This window comes from Haliotis cracherodii, unplaced genomic scaffold (genome assembly GCF_022045235.1).
Source record: "Haliotis cracherodii isolate W230 unplaced genomic scaffold, xgHalCrac1.p SCAF_8, whole genome shotgun sequence".
Lineage (NCBI taxonomy): Eukaryota > Metazoa > Mollusca > Gastropoda > Lepetellida > Haliotidae > Haliotis > Haliotis cracherodii.
The window spans coordinates 57,822,363-57,848,967 of NW_027266341.1; the positions used below are offsets into that span (position 1 = coordinate 57,822,363).

The 26,605-nt window shown below is 38.4% G+C and overlaps 1 protein-coding gene across 1 annotated transcript in view; it reads right to left on the minus strand.

The window, feature by feature from the left end:
* Positions 1 to 3,167: 3,167 nt before the first annotated feature.
* Positions 3,168 to 26,605, minus strand: part of LOC139449619 (glycine receptor subunit alpha-2-like) — a 39,189-nt gene continuing 15,751 nt past the window's right edge. The window contains exons 2-8 of the mRNA XM_071231095.1: positions 15,637 to 15,731; positions 13,825 to 13,892; positions 12,674 to 12,894; positions 10,389 to 10,471; positions 9,543 to 9,680; positions 6,854 to 7,224; positions 3,168 to 5,604 (exon numbers count right to left, since the gene is read on the minus strand). Of these exons, the coding sequence (XP_071087196.1) occupies positions 5,380 to 5,604; positions 6,854 to 7,224; positions 9,543 to 9,680; positions 10,389 to 10,471; positions 12,674 to 12,894; positions 13,825 to 13,892; positions 15,637 to 15,731 (1,201 nt within the window). The 3' untranslated portion in view covers positions 3,168 to 5,379. The remainder of the gene's footprint in view (positions 5,605 to 6,853; positions 7,225 to 9,542; positions 9,681 to 10,388; positions 10,472 to 12,673; positions 12,895 to 13,824; positions 13,893 to 15,636; positions 15,732 to 26,605) is intronic.

Consider the following 26,605-nt stretch of genomic DNA (forward strand, 5'->3'; position numbering starts at 1 on the left):
ATGAAAACATAAACATGAATTTATTAAGTAGCATGATGTGACTTATATCACTCATGTGATTCTCCTCATAACTGAAGGTGGTCGTGAAAAATGTACATCCTTGGATGCAGTAGCTCTTTTATTAAGCTTCATATTTAATATTTAATGTAATGACATTTTTCAGACGAGACAACCATAAGAAAATTGATCTTATAAAAAGCAATCCTATACTTTCCATAAGGCTAAGTGAATTCAAAGTCCGTGTAAAGGTCATTGTTATTCTATCCTAGTGTGTGTAACTGTAGACATGTGTTGTCTCCAGATTTTCAATCGATCGCAGATTACAGGGAGATATTAATCATTTATATAATCTTATTTTCAACCTATGTTTACCATTAATAGTGAACATTTGTCTGTGCATGTAGAAGGAAACTGGTATAGCTCTGTTGGCCATTGGTTGAGGGAATGTAAAGATTTACATGATGCTCTAACGTATTGTTTGGTTTTGTAGCAATGATAATTTTCTAATAAAATATGCTCGCTTTTTCGAATCACGTCATGTCGCTTCTTAACCCGCGTATTATTTTAATGTCACTTTTATCTTCTAAGTTCCTTCAATAGTATCCTTTTTCCTGTTGTGTCGCTGTTCTTATGCTCTTGTCATTGCTTTTCATATGATCTCGATTCCGAGAAAATATTATAACTCTTTCCATGCCATGTCATAATTATTATCGTTTTACACTTCAATGTTATGTTATTCAATCAATTCATAAGCTTGTTTTACCATGTCATGGCGTTATTTGCTATTTCACATGTCATATCTATCATTTCTCTGTTTCTTCTCTTGTCACGTGCCTTATGTCACGTGCGTTATTTTCCTGTTCCTTCATTTTCTCAATGTCACGTTTTCGTCAGTACATAACATTAGTTACAGCCACAATAACATAACCTCTCCTTTACTAGAACAGAAGACAGGCAATAGTTCGACAGTATTTATTTGGAAACATATTTGAATTCTCTTGGAGACATATGTATACTAGTAAATACTTCATTGAAAAATATAGACATTCTCTTACCATATCTGTCAGTGCGTTTAAAGGGGTTTGTAGAATTATCTGTAACGTCAAGCGATCTCCAGGATGAGCCAACTCAACTTCGCAATGCCATTTGTCAGAACGAGGATATATTATATCAAGGTATAATGGATACATATGATGAATAAATAAATGCGACAAAAAACATTTCCATATTCCTAAGAGATCTCTACAAAAAGCAAAGTCAGACTATATCATTCGAAATTGAGAAGTAAGCGGTTATCCTAATTCAAAAAGAGGCAGTTTCTCATAGGGCTAAAATTGGCGTTGATTAAAATGTCAAAGTCATAAATAGTATATTTTTTTGCATGTATATCACGTGTAAAATGTTACAACCTTGAAGCTATATTCTACACTTACGAATTGATCCTTACACACGGGAGACCTCCTCCGTGGTCTAGTGGTTAAGCGTCTGCCCGGAGAGCGAGGTTCGTTCCCCGGCCGCGTCAGACCGAAAGACGTTAAAATATGGTACTTGTTGTTACCCTACCTTGCGCTCGGCATTAAGGTGCTAATTAGACAAAGACTGGTCGGCTCAGAGTCTGTATACTGTGTCTGAGTTAGGTATTTATGTTAAACTGCGGCATGGTATCTCAGTGGGATAGCACTATGGAATAATAAAAATGCCAACATTATTGTGAACATGAATACATGACACTCTTATTACAGATAAAAACCTCATGTATTGTTTGTAACGACGTTTCAGAGTTACTTCTTGCCCATTCATCAGGTGACTACTGAAATATAATAAATATTGTCAATGCTAGAGAAGACCAAACCAGATTTTCTGCCGAAACAAATTTCTCCTTGCGTAAAGGGCAAAATAGTGGTGTTAATTATATAAATAGAGCACTAAAAATCAGTCATGACACCAGGTGTTCGCGAAAACACATGTCACATAAAAACGTATCATGTATTCATGTTCTTCCAACTTCTAACAGCCCATTAAAGACTTTATTACGTAGAGGGGAATGTCCGAGTAACTCTCCATTCCTTAAAAATAATGGAGCAGAAGCCTCGCAGGGGCCGAGGCCCATTATTTTTAAGGAATTGAGAGTTACGAGGATATTCCCCTACTTACAACTCATCCCTACTTTTACACTTTGACAAAATATTCTTTAATTGAAAATATTTGAAAAATTCAAATGCTGCTTCAAGATAATGTACAGTTGACAAGCAACTCCCCATTCCTGAAAAATAATGGAGCGTTCAAACAATAGAATGACGTCACAGATGTGTTTTAAGAAAACGTTATGACCGTTAGGCTCGTATTGTCCTTTGTCACAAACTCCATTCATACCTGTCTGACTGTTTGATAAACTAGGAGTAATTAATGTTTGTATAGCTTATTTCTCTCTTTATATTCATAGGCATTAACTGTATTCAGGTTTCCATCCTATGCACAATACGAAAGAGCCTTTCATTTCAATTTACCGTTTAATCCTTATGATCAAAGCAAAACTTACTAACATTACATTGTTTCAATTAATTATATATTTAAAAGGATTTAGTTTCACTGAAGCTTACAAGAACGATGGCCAATCGATTTGTTCCTCGGAAGTAGGAAATCTAAAACCATTAATTTCAACTTTCATCTCATACTCAGCCCTCTCAATACAAAGTGCCTTCATGTGTTTACAGATATATATTAACTTTTCATTTGTTTTACAGGCAAGGATTTAAAAGGAAAAGAGTTAATTGAATATTCTCTGGAACGGATCAAAAGATATCAAACGACTTGTCTGTACTTTGTGCCTGTTGTTTGATTTTTCAGACGCATGCCATTGTGATTTAATCAACAGAGAACACCATATAATGCTTAAAACAAATAGAGACGAGACACAAATAACGTGCAGGGAATTAATAATTGGACAAGACAATAGGCGCTAGCAGTGTCCCCTTCATTTGAAACTTCTGCTCATACCTAAATTACAAAATGAAGATATGAAGTATTATATAAGTTCGACAAAGCTGTTTACAGATACAAAAACAATACTGATGATAATGTTTGATCTACTTTTCAACAGATAATCGCAACCTGCTTTATTTAAAGCATTATTCCTAAAGTATGTTTCAGCATTTGAAAATATTCACAGCTGGCTCAAATGAGTTGAAAATAGCTTCAAGGCATGGTGAACAATCCCAATAACACTTTGCCCACCTATTTTCACTATTATAATTCGAGTTGGACTCTTTCGCATCATGAAACATCATTCATTATTTAGACTTCTTCTTAAGTATACATCAGGAAAAGGTTAGTAAAGGTTAGTGGCCCTATTATATAATTTCAAAATAGCACTATGAACATTGTGTTTTATAACCGTATCCTGTATTATAATTCAGACGAAATTCTAAGTTGTATTACAAATTGACATATTTATTATGAAATCTTCACTATCACAGTTTCTGTTCTGGAGAAATTTATCTGCTTTTGTAGCTGATACATGTCCAGGATTGTTTAATTAAACATGGACGGAATATTCCTTTTTCCCAAATTACCCCACACACTGAACATATCTGGTGTTATACTGATCGATGTGTTTCCGGAGAGTGTTACAAATATAAATGCAGACATTTAGGACATTCAAGCAAACAAGAAAGCATCCAAACTAAAGAATACATGTTGGGTAGAGTCTTCTCCTCATCGATGTGTTTGACTTGCTTTCAGGACAGTGTAACAATTCCAATATAAATGGGACAGGCAAACAAACAAATAAGAAATAATTTTCAACTTCAAAAGCAAATAATATATGTTGGGTAGGGTATTCTTCTCCGGATCGAGGTGTTTGGCTTGCTTTCATGAATGTATAACAATTCAAATATAAATGCAAACACTTAGGACAATCAAACAGGAAACGATTTCCAAAGTCCAGTGCAAAGAATACATTAAAGTGCTGCAGCACATAAGATACGGTAATTCTGCAATAAAGTGGTACTTGTAAACAATTCATAAAGAGGAGATACACTTGTTATAACCACCACGACGAACAGTATTTGAGCGCATAAAATATGGGAATACTGATACTGAGCAAATAGTATAATCTATATTTAAAAATCGATGCAATCTAAGATAATGAAAACAATCGCTTAAGTGTCAGCTTTTTTTTCTAAATTAAACAAGACTACCTTTTCGTTTCTGGATCTTTCATCAAAGGCAATTACAAAGGCAAACAAACTACACTACCGTTCGTGCCGTCACGAATTGTTGAAAGGAGTGAACAATGTAGGCAAATCACTTCCGAGACTTTTTTCCAAGAATTCATTGATCACGACGAAATGCACTGATTAGTATTCATCAACTGCACCTGCCGGTGTCCATCCAGTACAGATCACCATAAACCATTACTAACAGTTCATTAATGGCCTGCGTTTGTTAGTGCTTCTGCAGTCTGCCAGAAGTGACTGTGTGATTTCGCGGGTTTTCGGAATCTTTTAAATGATCAAGGTTGATACAAAATTCGAATGATCTACATTCAGTTTCCACTCAAATGTTGTAATTTTATCGTATTATTCTTTATACCTTGATATACAAAAAATGTTTCTCCATCTTTGCAATATAAATGTTATTTTCTCATTGCCGTTCTGCCAAAGAGAAAATAAATGGTTTTAATTATTAAAATACATACTAAACAAATATATATCCTCTGTGTATGTGTGATAAATATATAAAGTATCTTTTAAAGTATCTTTTGAAGATATGAATACGTGGCAGTAGAAAAATGATGACAAATAAAACATTCACCATTACACTGAAACAAAGACGTTCGTGAAGATATTGATACCTAAGCATACATGATGCATATACTTGAGCAAAAAGACGGACAGGTATATACTGTGTAAATGTATGTGATAAATGCACAATGACATTACTTGTGTTTCCATTCACTCTCGATAATGATCAATGGCGCCTTGGATGGCACACAAAACACGTGTGCCGTCATTGTCACAAGAATGAAATCAATCCAATAGTCATCCACCGTATCACACAAAACCGTTGAAATAATAAGCTCTCCATCCGGAGACAGGTGGCCACAATGAGCCGTGCCAGAAATGTTGAATCATAGCTTTAAATGCTGGTTCACACTAATTATGTTTCTTTGTCAGCACCAAACCCGTGCTCATGTTTTTTTTCAAAGTAGTAAGCATCTTTGACTTGCATCACTTCAGGCTCTCTTCTTTCATGAAGCTGGCATTCCATGATGTAACTGAAATTAAGCGGCCTTCAACCCAACTCACACACTCCATCCGGAGAGAGATAAATGGTGATCCAGTGATATAAATACCAGCGTCGAATGAAGCTATTGTGTCACGTGGTTAAGTTGTAATATGTCCAGTAAAAGGCGTTGAACAACAAAAAAGCCAGAGGAAAGCCATGGCGTGAGATTTTATCAAGCTTTACTCCAAGATCTGTAGTTCCATCAAGTTTTAAGGAGATGACGGATTTTGACCTTGATCTCGATGCATGGGTACGACCCGTCGTGAACATCTCGTCATTATTAAATGCATTGTTGAACACACCAGACGTGGTACTCTGAAGATAGAAATTCCTTGAGTATACATTTGGTTGTCAATATTTCTTACAGTACATTCTGTGTCAAGATCAGTCCCTATATACATAGGCACGGTTTGCGTGATTATAATGTGGGGTTTGCGTATTAATAATCTTCTTAGCCAGGAGTTATTGGATCCAACGTTCACGTACATAGAAAATAATAATTACATGTTGACACATATCTTTTGTTCAATGAGATTATAACAACACTGATTCCAAATCATTAGGCAATCAATGAAGCCGTAATTTCCGGACATTCTGACCATTAGACGTATTGACAGGTAACGCCCATTATGCTAAAATAATTATTTCGTTTCTCGTCCGCAACCGTTTCATTGTCAAACCACCTCGACGCGGGTTTTTTCGTTTTCTAGAGTTTAACCAAGGACAGGCAACTGCTTTCCGAAAACCGAAAGTACAATCAGCATATGATACATGATGTGCAGGGTGTGAGGAGAAGAGTATAAAGGCTTTGGAGTTTGTCCATTGCAGTTTCGCCCTCACTTTACATAGCCTATATATGAATTGTTGAGAAAACGGTACCTTAATACCGGAGAAAATAACGTTTTCACTCAGAAGACTAAGAATGTTTATGCCAACATGCAAATGAACTTGTAAGAAGAAGTCGACTTGTGGCGTCATTTTAGACCAAACCCAAAGATCAAAAACATAATATTTCTTTCTGGCCTCAGAACTATATAGAAGAATGTGTTTTGAAATATATAGAAACACATTGAAGATGCTGTTCGTTGAAGAAGTAGATCGATGCACGTATTAAGATTTGTGGCATGTTTACTGAAATGTATATATCCTTCAATGTATATTTAGGACAAGTTCAGTGTCAAGTTGCACGCAAATACATGTCCAAACGTTGAAATCTTTCCTCACGCCAATTGACACATGTCAATGTGCCTTGATATAAGTACATTTTCAAGTGGTCATTTTTCATAAAGGTATAAGTAACTGTAGAGTAACTAGTTCGTGAGGTAAAATTTGACGTTACATTGACAGTATTTCAGCGACATAGACGAGGTAGATATTACCTTAGATATTAAGTCATTACGCTTGTCTCATGGTGAGATGTCTTTCATGAATTAAAATATTTTAATCGTCTCTGAAAATTATGATTTGGGCCTTATTAAAAAATATATATTTCCTTTTCATGTGTGGCACTGTAGATTGACCTTAGACTTCACGACGTGAATAAATAATTTAAAAAAACACATACCCCGTTCTCTTTTGTTGCGTCTTTATGCTTTATGCTCATATTCTGTTTGCGGTGTCTGCGTGCGAGGACAGTAACAACGGCATACTCCATATACGCAGCAAAGACGAAGATAAGGCAAGCGGACATCCACACATCGATGGACTTGACGTATGGAACCCTGGGTAGTTGTGTCATAGCTCCGGAGCTCTGCGTGGTGATTGTCAGCACTGTAAGAAGCCCGACGGAGATGCGGGCAGGGATTGCTTGATGGTCAATCCAGAAAGAGATCCAGGACAGACTGACGATGAGGATGCTGGGAATGTAGGTCTGGGTGAGGTAGAAGCCGATCTGACGTTTCAGAATCAGCTTGGCGTACAGACAAGGGAATGTACCTTGATAGAAAAATACACACATGCTATCATTTCGGGTTTTGCTTAAATACACGTTTCTCATCAGAAGCTCAAAATGACCCGGTCACCTGGGTTTTTTTTTTCTCAGAAGGTAAATCTAACCGACAACAACCATGGCCGCATACTTTAAACAAGGAAGGATAACTCTCTTAAAACCAAGACAATCGTGGCATTCGTAAAACTAGTAATAAAACCGGATTTATCACGGAACAGGGCCTAATATTATTGTTCGCATTGAAAACAATCGGTCGATTGGCATGGTATAAATTGCACGCAAGACGATGAGATCGCATTTTGTGATTTAACAAATATTATGGAACTTTTCGGTGTCAGCTTGACAGAGAAATAGACACCTATCATTATTCGTCACGTATAAATAAAACGTCAAAGCCAGATATTATACACAGAAACAGATTCCATTGGAGGTAAAAGGTAAATAGCGCTGGAAATGATATGAATGGATCACTGAAAATCTGTCATGACACCAGCTATTCGCGATGTGTTTGTTTGTCGTCGTACAGGAGTAACTGTATCGCATATCAAAGGTATCAGAGTCACGTTAGTATACATGCGGGGGAATTTTACCAGCAAAGGCCTACCTCTGGTAAGATAATGTTCATAGGAAGCGGTTAATGGTCGATTGTTTGGAGTAACGTGAGAGAAAGCTTTTAAGCGCCACAGTTAACAATGTCACTGCGGTTTGTTAATAATCGTTTCTGGCCCAGACACATCAATGATTCATAGCATGAGCAGCGATACATTGGGAGTATATATATATATATATGCATATACACGAAGGTCACGCGATGCCTATGTAGAGCTTAAATAAAAGTGTGTCAGCTTTTTGTGGGAGGAAAAACCGAACTGATGCTTGCCGTAGACGTTGGACACCTTTGGGAAACCCACGAACACGGGTTTTGTGCTAACAAACCAAGACTCGTTATAAGGGCGGATCTATCAACATTGTAACGCATTCAAACATGTATTATAATTTAACTGTGTCATACCCGTTTGTACATCATATCGCTTCATATGATCCCGATAGCGATGAAGCAAGGGAATTGGAAGATGACATTTGTTTATCTTAAGCTCTGGTATGATGCTTATAAGACTGTATGACATGAGGGATGACTTTACTTTCCAATAGTAAGCTTTCCGTTCATATCGAGCAATATTCCAACCGCTCCAGCCTTTGGTGTTTAAATTTCACAACTTTGGAGATACAATCGAGCATGCTCTTTCTACAATAATTTCAAAGAGCGTCATACGACTCTTGCTCAGAAGTTGTTTTATAAAGGTTCCAACATTCAAGATCTCAGTAAAGCTTTCAAAAGGTTTTATGGTAGACATGTGGAGGACATTACAAATTTGACGCATCAGTGACAGAAATAATGTCGGATGCTATTCCTTATTTTGACTTGAACCATTATGTTCCCATGTTTTTTTCAGGTGAACAATTGACTTGCCTTTGCATGTGTTTGTGACGAGTGCCACCGTGTGGGTCAGGATACGCTCACCTTTTCGCGAACACCTGGTATCATAACTGTTTGATAGTGATTCATAAACACATGCTCATATAGTAGTCGGAATCGTACAATCGACCCTGCTTTATGCAGAGATTTCTATTGCATATGGAAAGGGTTGTTTCGCTTCATTTGCAATTGTTTCTTGTAGACATTATATGAACATCCAGTTGTCCCTTGTTGTTTAATTCTCTCCTTTCACCACGGTACTAAATAAACCCGAACCTTTCTCAAAGACCTTTATTTTTAACCTCAAATCACCAAGGTATTCCCATGAACCTATGTTAAACCTCTGTAAACCTACAGCAACCATACGTGCAACGCTTGGGAACCTTCGTAGTCGGAGGTAAAATTATACCTTTTGAAACGATTTACTAGAAGATACCTTATGAAAAAACTAGACGGATTACCACCAACGGTTTGTATAAAGGGATCTAAAAATAATTCACAAATGCTTCAAAAAAGGGTACAGTAGTTTTCAAAATATTTAGCAAGTTAGTGAATTGTTTTTTACGCCGTGGTGACAATATAGACAGCGGTGGTACTTATATGTAACTGAATCTGGACTAGGTAAATTGGGACATGAAAACAGTCAGGCAACCAACAAGTCCCAGAGCATGACCTTACGATCCCTTTTTGACTACTTTTATGACAATCATACCAGGTTACTGGAAAGTAATTCTACCCCGGATGACCACTGCGGTTCCAAATTATTGAAAACTTTTGTAAACATAGCTGAGCAAGCTCGTTGTAAATAGACAACACTGCGAGAAGTACCTGTGGCGTATGTGGCAGTGCAGTCGTGTGTGGTTACGGAGAGCAGCTCAAAGTCGGGCATGTTGGCGTTGGGGAGAACATTGAGGGACTGGCGTCCCGAGGACCACTGCATCTGTATGTCATCAGTTGTAAATGCATCTGAAAGAAACACGAGTACTTGAAATAAATATTCAAGAATTGTCACCAAAACTTGCATCCAAAGAGTGAGTTATATCATGGCGTATCAGCTTACATATAATGTCTGAGTAAAGCCCGAAGTGATGCAAGTCTCAGGCGTTTACCACTTTGGTGAAACCTACGAGTACGGGTATGGTGCTGACAAACCAAGAAACATAATCGGGTATCTGAATGCACAACTTAGTGTCTTCGCCATCATATTGTTATTTTTATTCATCATCTTTGAGTATGCGTAAGAAAGAGAATTTTTCTGACAATGTTGGCATTGTACTCTTGACTACGCTATCCATGAACGTATCAGTGAGTGAGTATGGTTTTATGTCGCTTTTAGCAATATCACGGCGGGGGACACCAGAAATGGGCTTCACAATTTACCCATGTGGGGAATCGAACCTGGGTCTTCGACGTGACGAGCGAACGCGTTAACCACAAGGCTACCTTGCCGCCGCTATGCACGTAACATTGTTCGATCACTCGATAAGGTATAACTATTTATAAGAAAGTACCAAAAAATATCCTCAGCGAGTCTATATCTTCACGGTACTGATACCAGGAACACTACATGCATCCATTCTTCATACATGCTCATACTGCATTCACATAACATTTGGTATGATGCATTGTTTAAGTCTATGAGAATAATTACACGACTATATATAATATTCTTACAACTTTCCATCCTGATTTCACAAGTTTGTTCATCCATTGGAAACTTCCTCAGGTTCATCACACAGTGAAATTCCACAGAAATCCTGGAACAGATTATTAAAATGGTCAAACTGAGGGTATGGCTTTAATCATTTACTGAGCAGACATGTGTATACATTAATGTGTCTATAAAGGTCATATAATGAGAGACACACATGTGCATGGCCGTAACATAAACTATGATTATTTACTGAAATGAGCTCCAAGTAATACTCCAGTGAGTACATTCAGTAGCGAGAGGAACATAGTGGTATCCATTTGTATGTACAGTGTGTATTCATATGATGTAAGCCCAGGTGATTCCGGATTGGAATATGCAGGAGGTAAGAGACGACCAAATGGATCGAGAGGTCAGGCTCATTGACTTGGTTGATGCTTGTCATCATGCAATGAAGGCGTGGATCGTTGCTAAAAAAGCAATCACTTGATTGTCTGGTCCAGACTGGGTTATTTACAGACCGACGTCATACAGCTGGAATACTGGAGTGTGGCGTTAAGCAACAAACAAATAATTATGAAATAACTACTATAATTATGCTGTACATGGCCAGCAATACCTTGCAGGATAGTATCCCGCCAACACTTCATTGTGATAACAAGCTGACACCAATTACAGAATATATATGTATACTGCATGCATAATTGGATTGTTACTATCGATACTAAACCAATGAAGACACAAATACAGTCAGAGACAAAAGTATCAACCTATCCGGATTCCTGCTAATTCAACTTTGGATTCTTACATTCTCCTTACAAATAAAAGTGACACAACCCTTTCCATATTCATTAGAAATCTCTGCGAAAACAGAGTCGATTGTACAATTCCGACCATATCATGAGCATGTGTTTATGAATCACTATCAAAAATTTATACCATTGGCATACCAAGTCGATTGTTCACCTGAAGAAAACGGGAACATATAGTACAAATCAAAATAGGGAATTGCATCGGACATCATTTTCGTCCAATTTTTAAATGTCCTCCACATGTCTACCATAAAGCTTTTTAAAAGCTTTACTGAGACCTTGAATGTTGCAACCTTGATCAAACAACTTCTGAGCAAGAGTTGTAACCACGTGTGACTTGGTGCAAAGGTAGTCATGAAGTGAAATACAAACAGAACGAATTAATAGTTTCTTTGGTTGCTTCTTGGTTGTTTAACCACAAAATGCAATATTCCAGCTATAAGAGAGAGGCCTGTAAATAACTATCTTATAATTGTACATACAGTAAACTACGGTTATAACGAACTCAAGAGTCCACTAATTTTATTTGGTTATAACGGTAGTTCGGTATAAGCATATGTACAGCATAGATACAGCAGTGGCGTGGATATAAAAATAAGTTCGTTATATCCGTCAGTTCGTTATAAGCGCATTCGTCATAAACGTAGTTCACTGTACTTATGTTGTAGAGTAAGGGCAAATGAGCATGATATGGCCCGCATAGAAGTATATACTACGACCAAGTTTTGAATATTTTGGGAGGTTTCAACACCACAAACAAAATGCAGCTATAAAAAGCTATATTTGCAGGAGAACCCCGTAGAATTGGGGACATGTACATCCCAAAACACTTTTAGAAAAGACCAAATATGTTACAACTCCAGCAATTATTTAACTGCCATAAGATCTCTGTCCAACAGAAACTATGTAAATTTGTTAACATTATAATGAAAAATAGTAAAACTCCCGGTTAACCTCTGTCCACCGCAATGTAAAATACTATTTGTTCCTTCATGCCGATGCCTGAGGGAAATAGAGTTCTGTACATGTTCTGTTCTGATAACGACATCTTCATCAGAGGACACAAATTACACTTGGTCCGATATCTGATTAATCCAACATTCCGTGTAAACAACCAAATAGGTTCTTTGAAAACGCAATTCGAATTTTTGTAGTACTTGGCAAAATGGCCACAAATATCAACTGAAGTTGTTCTTGGTATTTAGGCATGAGATAATCCAACACAGTAATGTCATCGGATCTGTTCGAATCTCATGGGATGTGTTTGGAGATGGACACATCTTTTCTGATTTGGAGTTAAATTGTATTTTGCGCGTCCGTTGTGTTTGTGTAATGGAAAATCCAATTTCACCAAATCCGTTTCATCTCGTGTAGGTTTCGACAGAGCTCTACAAAGTCCTGCCCTACAAACACCACTCTAACATGATTTTAACACGAACCGAAATGTGCAGCTATGGACATTTTTCAACTAAAATATAATTACTGTCTCAAAGTACCTCTGACTGTAAAACACCCTTCCTTCAGGGGATAGGCGTAGTAATACGTTTGGTGTGGTAATGTCATGGCGCAGCTCTGTCTCTGACTGGGGAAAGAAAACGTCCGGCACCCATATCATTGACAGCTTCTTGTAGCTTAGCACGATGCTAGTGTTTAATTCGTTGTACTTGAGGCGGGAGTCTAACCACTCCTGGCGGAGGTAGAAGCTGGCGCCGAATTTCTGGAAGTGAGTTAGTGATATTTGACATACCGCCTATTGTTATGTAAGAGTCAAGTCACAGTGGAAATAAACAAGTGAAAATCCTGGTTAGAATAAGTCTTCAGCAATAGTTCTTCATGCTTATCGTAAGAGGCGACTATATATGCTTGTCTTAAGAGGCGACTAACCGGATCGGGTGGTCAGGCTCTCTGACTTGTTTAATGCATGTCATCGTATCCCAATTGCGTGGATCGATGCTCATGATGTCAGTTACGGGATTGTTTGGTCCAGACAGGATTATTTACAGACCGCTGTCATATAGCTGGAATATTGCTGAGTGCGGCGTTAAACAAAAAAAAAGACAGTTGAAACACCACCACGTCATGCCCAAATTGGGATCGTGAGTGAGTGGGTGTTTCAGTTATATCACGAGCTTCATCCGGGGGATGCCCGAAAAGGATGCAGACGTTTACTGTGACATTCACCAGCACGGGTATGATGCTGGACAATAAAGTATCACCATGGAGGCGAATTTAGTACTCAGAACCTGAGATTCCGATTCAGCTGAGCGTGAAACACAAGGAGGTGTGGCTTTGTAAACAAGTCGTTCATCCAAGCCTCCTTGTTGGGTATCGAACTGGGAACAAGTTTTCAAAGAGGCTAAGTCAAAGTGACTCTCCTTGTCTCAGTCACCTTATAGCACTTACCATAGAAGCATTAATAAACTACTATGACATGATATTACTTGAATGCATATCATATGTTAGTTGATCCCAAGAAAAGGTCATGATCAATCTGATGTGTTACATACACACTCAAACATGCATGCCACTTTTACTGAGGCCCATTTATTGCATAACACAACAATCATTTGTTTGCACATTTATGCAGACAGGACAGGGTTTAATCTCAGGAGTATGAATTGAATTGACTATTTACAACAGCACTCACCATGTCTCTGTCATTAACAGGGCCTAGCGCATTAAGAGCAATATCTATGGACACCATTGTAGCTGATGCTGGAAAGAAATAGAAAATAAACCTTTTTGTATGAGGCTTTGTTATTTTCCAATTATAAAATATAGATGCACGTATGGCTGTTTTATTTTAAAAACACTAGGCATGATGAAGTAAATCCTGGATATCGATCACCATTACACAACTAGGAACACCTTTCATCCCTTTCAATGCTCTTAAGTGTGAATTAACTCTCCAGTGAAACAGTAAATTGATCAGGTAAATTACAATATCGCTGAGAGGAAGAGCTATTTTTCAAAGCTTCGAGAGAACATGGGATAAACGCCATATGACAAAGTCTATATGAAAATGTGGATTGTTGGGGTCTGGTTGGATCATTGCACTTTTTTGCACTGCATTGCTTTTCGGAAGAGTCCTGGTGCCATATGTAAAAATATTGTAATCTCCTCTTTAAGAGATAAAAAGCCAGGACGTTTTATTCCTACGCAGTACTTTCTGTTTTCTACGTGGGACTTTCTATCTCCTGCGTGGTACTTTCTATCTCCTACGTGGTACTTTTTATCTCCTTCGTGGTACTTTCTATCTCCTATGTGAGACTTTCTATCTCCTTCGTGGTACTTTCTATCTCCTATGTGGGACTTTCTATCTCCTTCGTGGTACTTCCTATCTCCTACGTGGGACTTTCTATCTCCTACGTGGGACTTTCTATCTCCTACGTGGTACTTTCTATCTCCTACGTGATATTTTCTATCTCCTTCGTGATATTTTCTATCTCCTACGTGCGACTTTCTGTCTCTTACGTGGTATTTTCTATCTCCTATGTGGTACTTTCTGTCTCCTATTTGGTACTTTCTATCTCCTACGTGGTACTTTCTATCTCCTGCGTGGGACTTTCTATCTCCTACGTGGGACTTTCTATCTCCTACGTGGGACTTTCTATCTGCCTGCGTGGGACTTTCTATCTCCTTCGTGATATTTTCTATCTCCTATGTGGGACTTTCTATCTCCTGCGTGGGACTTTCTATCTCCTACGTGGGACTTTCTATCTGCCTGCGTGGGACTTTCTATCTGCCTACGTGGGACTTTCTATCTCCTTCGTGGTATTTTCTTTCTCCTTCGTGATATTTTCTATCTCCTACGTGCGACTTTCTGTCTCTTATGTGGGACTTGCTATCTCCTTCGTGGTATTTTCTATCTCCTACGTGGGACTTTCTATCTGCCTACGTGGGACTTTCTATCTCCTACGTGGTACTTTCTATCTCCTACGTGATATTTTCTATCTCCTTCGTGATATTTTCTATCTCCTACGTGCGACTTTCTGTCTCTTACGTGGTATTTTCTATCTCCTATGTGGTACTTTCTGTCTCCTATTTGGTACTTTCTATCTCCTACGTGGGACTTTCTATCTCCTACGTGCGACTTTCTTTCTCCTACGTGGTATTTTCTATCTCTTACGTGGGACTTTCTATCTCCTACCTGGGACTTTCTATCTCCTACGTGGTCTTTTCTTTCTTCTGCGTGGTATTTTCTATCTCCTACGTGGTCTTTTCTTTCTCCTGCGTGGGACTCTCTGTCTCCTACGTGGTCTTTCTATCTCCTACGTGGTATTTTCTATCTCCTACGTGGTATTTTCTATCTCCTATGTGGTACTTTCTCTCTTCTATGTGGTACTTTTAACTTGTTTTTTTATTAGGGGGATGGGGGTGGGGGGGGGTCGCAAATAGATGCACATGCATGCAAATAGATGCACATGCATACAAAGATATCTCCATCATCCTGACTTACTGCTGGGCCGAATGCTGGAGTCATAATCCCCTCCTTCCAAGAGATTGTCGATCAGCAGTTTCACGGAGGCTTCCACAGTATCATTGTCACATTTTCTGGAAAAGCAAGAACGGAGTGAATGAGTTTCACATTCTAAATGTCATTCTGTATTCGTAGCTTTCGGCCATTGGATCCGTGCCAATTTACACTTGTCAGAGGGATACACAAAGTACGTGATCTAGACTACTAGTTGGTGGACTTTCATTGTTTGTGGAAGCCTCGGTGGCTGAGTGGGTTAAATCGCTGAATTTGTGTGCGTTCGAATCCTGGATAGGACTCAACCCAAAAAACTAAGAAAGTGATATCCAAAAAACACATATCAGCGACAACACAGAATTGAATTACAAAAAATCTCTACACTACACACCATCATCATGGAAAGAGGTGTACGCTAACTTACCTAGTTACATAAAGGAAGGAACGTTATTATATCATCAGTGAAGAAAATCAAGCAATGGAGAAAGAAACCCAAACCAATTTGCTGCAGTATTTCAATACATCCGGTGACAAGAGGGCAATGAATCATTTATACATACATAATACAATTTCGACATAGCAGTACCGAGAAGACTAAAATACATGTACGCATCTGGATCGTTAAAACTGAAAATGTTACCGTCTGGACAAAAATACCAGGGCGTCTGCTTACAGAACTGATAGGGGCACTTATGACGATGGCAATTTTAATTACTGCTTTTTGTAAATATTTTATATCTGATAATACGAATAAATAACCCTTTATTCTTGTGTACATATGTTCAAGCACAATACAGGCACAGTGATAACCCAGTTCCTTCCCTATGTCAAACGATATCGTGAAAGAAGTGGTACATGTACAAAATGCAACATAATGTTTTTCTGTGTATCACTTCAATTGACATCCGGGTACAGAATAGGTCTTCAGCAACCCATGCTTGCCATAAAAGGCGACTATGCTTGTCTTAAGAGGCGACGAACGGGTTCGAGTGGTCAGGCTCGCTGACTTGGTTGATGCATGTCACCGTATCCCAATTGCGTGGATCGATGCTCATGATGTCAATCACTGAATTGTCTGGCCGAGACTCGATTATTTACAGACTGTTGTTATATAGTGCGGCGTTAAACAACAACATAAAAAAAAGGGAAAAAAAACAAAGATGTATAATCAATATGCTAGTAATGATTACTTTCAGGATGTATCCAGAAAACCGGCGTATTTGCAGGTGTAACCATTATAATTATCTGGGTTGTTTACGCCGACAATAAACTAAACAATATTTGTGGTAAGAAATAACATGAATTATTTCTGTGTGAATTTACTTTTTCTTTGCAGAATGTATGTCTTATCTTTATCCCGTTGTTGAAAATCAACTGAATGTGCTGTACGTTGAGCAAGCAGTAACTGTCTATTGTCCTGGCATATAGATCGAGGGAATTAACCATTGTTGTTGTTAATTAGTATTCGGTCGGTACTTAGCGTGACAGATAATTACAAAACATTTTGAAAACCAACCAAATATTCTTCTATGAAATATGGAGGATACAATCGATAAATACATGAATTATGAAGGCGTCATTCGATCAGCATTGAAATTGAATTAAAGGTTGCAATCAATAGTTAAAGGCTTGGCGGTAATTGAGGTCTCCACACATGAATATGTGATTGTACATTGGGTTTCAGACATATTTACATTGGGGGTGGAAGAACAGAGTTAACTAAGGTACCGTGCAAATAAACGCGACAAAAAACATTTCCATATTCATATGAAATCTCTGCTAAAAGCAGATTGCATTGCACGATTCCGACTATGTGCATGTGTTTAATTAAGGACTCAGTCTATTCAATTGTGATGATACTGCGTGTTCGGGAAAACGTGAGCTTAGCCTGCCACACCGGTAGCACCCGTCATATATACATGCAAAGGCAAGTCAATTGTTCACCTAAAACAAAAACACGGGAACACATTGTGTGGCAGGCTCAAATTATGTACATAATTATGTGGCCTTGTTACCATTTTAACTGATTAGTTTATTACGATATTTATATTATAAGAATATATATACAAGTCAAAATAAGGAATATCATAGGGTCATCATTTTTATCACTGACTCGTTGAATTGGGAGATGTTTTCCTCAGTCTATCATAAAACGCTTGAAAACTTTCCTGGGGCATTCAAGGCTGTAACCTTGATCAAACAACTTTTGAGTCATATGACAAAAAGTGATTTGTAATTTCATTTCAAATAAAACAATGACAGTGTAAATACACATGGCAGTAAACTTGCCCCAGGTGATTATATTTTTAAGTAACTGGTCAAGCGTAAACAAAGTAGCCATCAGATGTGGATTAGCTACATGCCTTGGAACAAGGGCCTGCTCTGTGTTGTCAGCCTGGGACAGAAACATCACTGTTCGAACATTTGAACCCAAACTCACGGACACCTACACTGAGAATAAAACTTAGTGAATACAACTAACGTAATCAGTACAGCGGCCAGAAGGTTAGTAAACAGCGAAATTACACAGCACAAAAGTGAACGTTCCGTTTTCCGAATCTGGCTTAGTGATTGACATCATTAGTATCGCAATAGCACACACACACGCACGCACGCACGCACGCACGCACGCATGCACGCACGCACGCAGACCTACACCCCTAGCCCCTCACACACACACACACCCCACACCAACACGCACGAACACATACACCCACACCACACCCACACCCACACCCACACCCACACCCACACCTATACCCCTAGCCCCTTACACACGCCCACCCCACACCCACAACCCACAACCCTCGGCCCACAACCCACAACCCTCGGCCCACAACCCACAACCCTCGGCCCACAACCCACAACCAACCAAACCCCCACAAATTTTGACAATCTTTTGAGAAAGTTTCCGAAAGGTATCCGGGCCGGATTCAAAGTTGAAAGGCAACATGCACCGGAAAACGGAAACATACACTTTGTTAGTGTGTTACTGTCCTGCTTGATGGATTGCACGGAGATTCTGAAGATGAGACAATATCACTTATAAAATTTATATAATTCAATTCGTCTGTACTTCACACATTGTAAAAAGCGTGTAAAGAATCTAAAAACATACAAGACATGTTCACGAATGTGTTTCAATCCTAATGGTACATGTATGCACATTTGTGTGCTCTATCTACATATGTTTAGCGTCTAAACACCAACAGAAGACAACATCTCCATTATCTAAACATGTTTATAATTTACACACCTTTGAAAATGTTTATAATTTAAATACCTTTGAAAATGTTTATAATTTACACACCTTTGAAAATGTTTATAATTTACACACCTTTGAAAATGTTTATAATTTACACACCATTGAAAATGTTTATAATTTACACGCCTTTGAACATATTTATAATTTACACAACTTTGAACATGTTTATGAATTACACACCTTTGAAAATGTTTATAATTTACACACCTTTGAAAATGTTTAAAATTGACGACAACAGTTTCCGTAGTACAGGTGGTAGTGCGACGGACTACAAATAAACGGATTGCGGATTGCGAAAATAATACTTTTTCACTCATTCCGAGGTAGGTTCACTTTAAATTAAAGTCAAGGAATACAAGAAACCGCTGTGTTCGAGCTTTTTTGAGTGTAATATGCTGCCTGTCCAGAGCAAATAAATAAAGTGACAAACCCTTTCCATATCCAATAGAAATCTCTGCATATCATGAGCATGTGTTTATCAATTACTATCAAATAGTAAGTATACCAGATGTTCGCGAAAAGGTGAGCGTACCCTGCCCCACCGGTGACACCTGTCAATTGTTCACATGAAAAAACATGGAAACATATGGTCCAAGTCAAAATGGAAACGCGGAATGAACGGGTTTTTTAAACCTTGCCCACCGCACGAAGAGACAGTTATGTCAGATTTGCACATGCTAGGAAATGAACGGGTAATTCCATGTCCACAAGACCAACGCTTAATACACGTACCATTTGGCCACCAACCTGGGTAGAAGAGCTGTTAAACATACACGTATGAGTATTACAAATGCAATATGACCGGAACATGTGTCCATTGTTGACACATACTGGACGTCTATCCGACCCTGTAATTCCCCTGAAGGAGGTTGCCTAGCAACGTGCTGAATACATGATCCCATAATACACCCTAAAGTCGTCAATGTATCATTGATTTTCTTATCAATCCACGACTGACATCAAAACATAATCATATGTATATTCCACTTCAAGAGACGGTTCCATATTTACTGGTAAAGTATCATGTTGTCACGAGATCTTTTTGGATTACAGACGTGTGCATTAAAATAAATGGGTTTGTCCTTTAAACAGTACGCACCTGGTCAGTATTAGATAAAGCTATTTCAATCGTGTTTGTAGATGAATATATTGAGCTTTGATCATCTCTATCATACAGGAATGAACACACCGATATACAACGATGCGTTTAGTCAGGACTATAAGTCATGCGCAAACAAACAGATGGTGGCTGTTGTCATAAACATAGGAGGTCCTTATGAATACCGATGAAGCCGAGTGTTCGCATAACAGATGACATGATGGGATACTCGATCGCTTCGCATGTTCTGTCTATTGAGTTTATCATACTCAGGCTATTCCTCATTATAGCAGTTCACCAGTACGTCCCATTGCCACAGTTCTTTGCTGTATATGTTTACACGATTACATCTGTTATCGCGTAGAAAAAAAACATTCCAATTATTTTCCAAGAAAATATCAATTTTCAAAATATAATATTGATTTGCGTTAGCTTTCAATGAACGTACTTGGACGCACCTTATGTTCATAGGTGATTAAGTGCTCAGGCATTTAAAAAAGCCATGCTAATGATAAAGAGATCGAATTGCGGAAAAAAGTATTTGTTTAAATACACGTATTTGATGTAAGTTGACTAATTACATGTGCATTTGCTTCATGGAAATTAACTAGTCGGAAAATGTGATAATTGTCTTCGTGCTATCAAACGAGTCTATTTTACAGGGATGTTCATTTTATTGTTGATAATGAAAAGGTAGACAATGAAGCAATGTAAATAGTGTTCTAATTACATTCGACGTGCAACCGGACAATAGGTGTCAGTAAGTGAGGCACGTGTTCTGTGTACAGCACAAGGGTCACCGATCAGGAGGGTGGGGGGTGGGGGGGGACTAGTGGTTCAATCCCATACAGCCTACATCCCATTGTGCCTACATCCCAGTCTGCCTACAGTAATTACTGTAGGCATATTGGGAATTCTGTTTCATCCCTATTTATGTAAGTGGACTGAACCACTATTTTTTGACAAATCCCTTATAAAATGTTATAAACTTGCAAACGCTGAGTTGAGGAATTAAATGCTAAATACTAACAACAAAATAATACATATGATTGTATAAACTTTTATAAACGTATTTTCTTTCAGAGATCAGTGCAATTCGCATTACACTGAGTATATACTTATTACTGTACAAACAACAACAAAATAATATAGAACCAATCATAACAATTAACTATTTTTAAGATGAATGCAATTTATGTTTGAATCCATTGTTGTTCAAACAAGCCAGGTCTTAAGCTGAGTAGATACGTCAATATGTCGGAATAAACTTCTTCTCTTTTAGAGATCAGTGCAATTAACATTAGACTTTGTAAAATGTGTCAGTGTATATCTGTTCCTTTATTCTAATCCCATCACATAGAAAAGTATTAAATTAGATTTTGGCAAGTCACTGTGGTTAAACCGTTTTATCGTCACGCCGAAGACCCAGGTTCGTTTTCCCACATGGGTACAATGTGTGAAGACCATTGGTGTCCCCGCCGTGATTTTGCTTGGATATTGCTAAAAGAGGCGAAAAAATATACTCACTCACTCACAGATCAGGAGTAGTTAAGCAAAGTTTGGTCGAGAAACATGTAGGTGGATGGGTGGCCATACTTGACTACTGAGTGTATCTAGGGTTTCGACACTGCCCCACACTGAAACACAGGTCACGTGTGGTGTCTCTGTTCATCCAGCAGCAAATGGGTACCCGGTAGGATGTGATAGTAACGTAGCTGTAACCCTCATACGACACCTTGGTTTCTATACTCCCCAGGGGGTGGGGAATGAAATTTGAGTGCATAGTAATGCAAAGACTGTGGTAATAATGATGGAGCGACATGAGCCGTCACTTGGTAGATGAAATCTGAAGCACTATTAATGGAGTGAGTGAGTGAGTATGGTTATACGCCGTTTTTAGCAATATTCCAGCAATATCACGGCGGGGGACACCAGAAATCGGCTTCACATATTGTACCCATGGCCATGTCCGGAATCGAACCCGGGTCATCGGCGTGACGATCGAACGCTTAAACCACAAGGCTACCCGACCGCCGCTACTATTAATTATAATGGACTAGTTAACGAATGTAACTGTCTGACTTGTCAGTCGTCGTCTTGTAACAAAACATACAAATCGTATCCCAATTGCGTAGATCGATGCTCATGATGTCAATCACTGGATTGTCTGGTCCAGACTCGATTATTTACATACCGCCGTCTTATAGCTGGACGATAGCCGAGTGCGGCGTTAAACAAGAAACAAAGAAACGAACAAAAATATCATTTAATTGAGCCCGGAAACCATGATCCCAAGGATCATAATCGGAAAAGATCTGGAATTTGGACCTACAAACTGCTGATTCTGGTCTGGCTAAGGTACGTAACTCTGCAGTTGGAATTGCGCCTCTTAATACATGGGACCACTCTCACACATGATACACTCACAGAGTACAACCTCGATAGCAACTACAGTCAAAAACGCTGTGTTGAAGTTGAAGGGATCTACATAAAAACTTCGAGTTATCCGAGGTTCAACACAACCGAAAATTATGAATGAAGAAGGAATACGCAAAGACCATGCTTTTACTTCGAGACAACCGGTATTTCGACACATCAAAGTTCGAGAACAACGGTGTTTGTATAAACAGTTTATATCCACATCCGAGCAAGTGCATAGATGAACATAATGTTGTTTTCTGTTTAACGCCACACTCAGCAATATTCAATCTTAATGACAGAGGTATGTACATAATATAGTATGGACCAGACAAACCAGTGATTGATGTTATGAGCAACATTAAAACGTCCCCGCCAGGGAATAATAAGTCTCGAAACAGATTCCATTAGGTGTAAATGGTAAAATATGGAGAAAACATTATGTGAATGGATTCAGGTGTTCGCGTAAAGGTTGAGCATGTCCTATATCAGTAGCACCTGCCACTCATACAATTATTAATTTGTATTAAAAAATGTTTGTTTGATGCCTAATAGCATAGCGGGACTCCTGCCATACGACGGCGACGTATAAACAACGGAACTTTGACACTCCATGCACATAACAGCACATTTAATGATGACCCGTGAAGATCCGGGGTAGAATAGATCTTCAGTAACCTATGCTTGCCGTAAAAGGCGACTATGCTTGTCGTAAGAGGCGACTAACGGGATCAGGTGGTCAGGCCCTCTGACTTGGTTGACGCATGTCATCGCGATCGTATCCCAATTGCGTGGATCGACGCTCATGATGTCAATCACAGAAGTGTCTGGTCCAGATTCGATATATTTACAGACCGCCGTCATTAAGCTGGAATATTGCTGAGAGCGGCGTTAAACAAACAAGCAAACAAACAAACACATTTACTGATATTGTTGAAACTAAAAACGATATGTTAATTTTTAATGACGTTGGTTTACGATAACACTCAACAAAGTCACTGATCCACATAGTGGACTCGTGTAATCGCGTATAGCCTGCTCGGGATCTATTGTAGCCCGGAATCGACGGGTAATGTATAATACAGTATATTTTACAACGATATCAAAAACAAATGTCATATAGTCTCTTGGCAATCCTGCCTCGTCTATCTGTCAAAACAATACCATATGATAAATGTTTCCGTTTTTCGACACAGAGCACCAGACCATTACTTATTCAGTACTGCATTTTGAAGTACTTTACTAGGGCATTATGAAATTAACCCATCACTACCTGATTGCTGATTGACCTATCAGAAAATCTGAAGCGGTTCAGACACTACCATGTGGCGTGATTCATGTTGTTCAGATCATATAACAAGAAAACGTACAGCGCAAAAATCATATACTACTCAAAAGACGTTAAAGTTAGTCGCCTCTTACAACAAGCATAGTCGCCTTTCACGGCAATCATGGGTTGCCGAAGACCTATTCCTCCCGGATCTCCACGGGTCAGCTGGAGTAGGGTGTTGATGGTGTTAACTGCCACGTCTCCATGTAGGCGTCTACTAACTGTTTGATTGGCATTCTAGAAGTTGGAGAATAAGTAAGAAAACGTAAAACAGTATGGATAACAACTTCTGGTTTATTGCATATAGCGACGTTTCGATGTAGATTCTTACGCCGTTATCAAGCCTGAGTTTCGCGAGTTTGCCAAGCCGAATGGTTTGCACTTATTTCAAATTTGGAATTGAAAAGAAAAGATACGAATCAAGAAAAGTATTCATATAATGAAAAGTCGAAAAGATTTTCGTGATTCATGTAACAACGTCAACTGATTGCAGCACACATTCATTTTTCAATGTTAATATAATATTAATTATGTAAACACAAATTTATGACATCTGTTTGTTCGCCACCAGTTATGACCCTTCTATGTCACTCATATTGACCAATCACATTCCACCTCTCATATCACTTGCCTTTGCTTAAAATAGATCCATATTGCGAAAACGGGTCTTACATCGCGAAGTGCACCAAATCACGTGAAAAACATGAAAAGATTTGGAAAATATCCGTTGACGGTACACATACTTTGCAAATCCTGCAATCGACCGAAATCTGCATGTAGATTTAGATGTAGATTTCTTTACGTAGATTTTGATTGGACTATGCACAGACTCGTTAATCCAGCCAAAATATAACTCCATAATTCAAGCCTAATTCGGTAAGGGTGGAAACTGGACTTTGATAATCAGTTAACTCCATCGCCTCGGGAAGCTAGAATGCCCATGGTGTTGTCTTATATTACGACTAAGGGTGGATTTTATGTATACAGTTAAACGAAACTGTTTCAGAAGTCTGAAGCGTTGCCTGTGAAAGGTGTGCCCGAAGCGACGCAGGTCGTATGTTATACACAGGGAATCAAACCAACGATCAGCGGATCCTGTAACAACTGATCATGAGGGCCATTGGATAAACAGTGAAAAAATAATAATATATTTTAAATTGTTTTTGGCCCGCCCTTTTCTTGCTGGTGGTTGAGGTTGGAGATGAGAAACACATACCAAAACATGAAGGGCCTTAGATGAAACCCACCAACACAGGAATAGTCCTGATCAACAAACATAGAAATATAATCAAGGCGAACCGAGAGTCGAGCCATGATCATTGCTTTCTGACACTCTCTTTGGCCGAACTTGCGGCGCCTTACAAAGACAGAAAGGGTCAAACACGATGTGACATTCACGACGATATCAAATACTTCTAGATTTATCTTCACCGACAATCATGCATTTTACATCTAAGCACAAAGTCTCTTTAAAATCAGTTGTATCTACTTACACTTCTTATTTTATTTTATCGCATTTAAACTATATTAAAGCAGACTCTCTTCATTATTAAAGTGCTCGTTTTATTTTAGTTGAGAATGTTCTACTATAGATTACATTTAAATGTACAGTACGTTGGAAACGAAATAACTAAGATATATGTTGACGTGACCACAACATATTTTGAAGATGTGGAGCAAACTGAGGATGATGGGATGTTAGCTACCTTTACTGATATATATATATACATATAATTCCATATATATAAAATCTAGAGCAAGTATTTAAGCAGGTATATATAAATGAGCAAAGGTAGCTAACATCCCATCATCCCCAGTCTGCTCCACATCTTCAAAGTATATATATTCCTTTGCTCATTTATATATATACCTGCTTCAGATTTTTTTTAAATTGTTTTGTTTCAGAAAATTGGATCAAGGCAAACCCAAAGAAAAAGACTCTGACAATCATTAATTTAGAAAGGTGTAAAAGTTTTCGAAAAATATTAAAATCTCCACAGAACTGAGTCTTGAAGTTCTTTGTTGACTGAATGTTGAAGACATAGCATGGATTACCATGTCGGTCACTGATATTGTGTTTTCTGCCTGACTATTTATCCTATTCATTTGTATCTTGTTAACAGTGTGTTGGCGTTGTACGTTTTGAACATTGGCAGCAAAACACTGAGTTTTTCCAACACCCTGGTTCTTCTCAAAACATTTTTGAAACGTTATAACCAAATGTTTCGAAAACGTTTCTGGAACCATACAAAATCACGTGAAGATAACATTTTTTTAAACATTTCCGGATCGTTTCGTAAAATGTTTTAGGGGTGTTGTTATAACATTTTCGTGTTAGCTGGGTAACTTGGTCTTCAAGAATTCTCTCCACCTTTGAAACCAGCCATGACGTTGAGCAAATAGATGGGTTTACGAATACTTCCGACAGTCTGACATCATTAAGTATTGTTTTTACTGTTGATATCAATTTGAATACATTTGCATTTACATCATAATCTTGTATCAAATATGAGATACGTTTGTGTGACCGTTACAATTCGCTAATATATAGCAGAAGGAGAAGACAATGATCACATGATAACATCACACTGCCCCTTTGACGCTGGCTGCGGAGTGATGTATGGCAAAAAAACATGGTCAAGCATGGTCACTGTCCGTAAGTGGGACACAAGTGTGTCTAGTATGCACCTTTGGTAATTGAAATTCAGTCTGGATCCCGATACCGGATTTACTAATAAAAGAGGTGAGGTGAAATTGGGTTTAACGTCGCGTCTGAGATTAGTCCACTTATATAGCGTCGTGCATGCACCTATGTGTGTTTAGCTGCTTGTAGTAGTCCGGA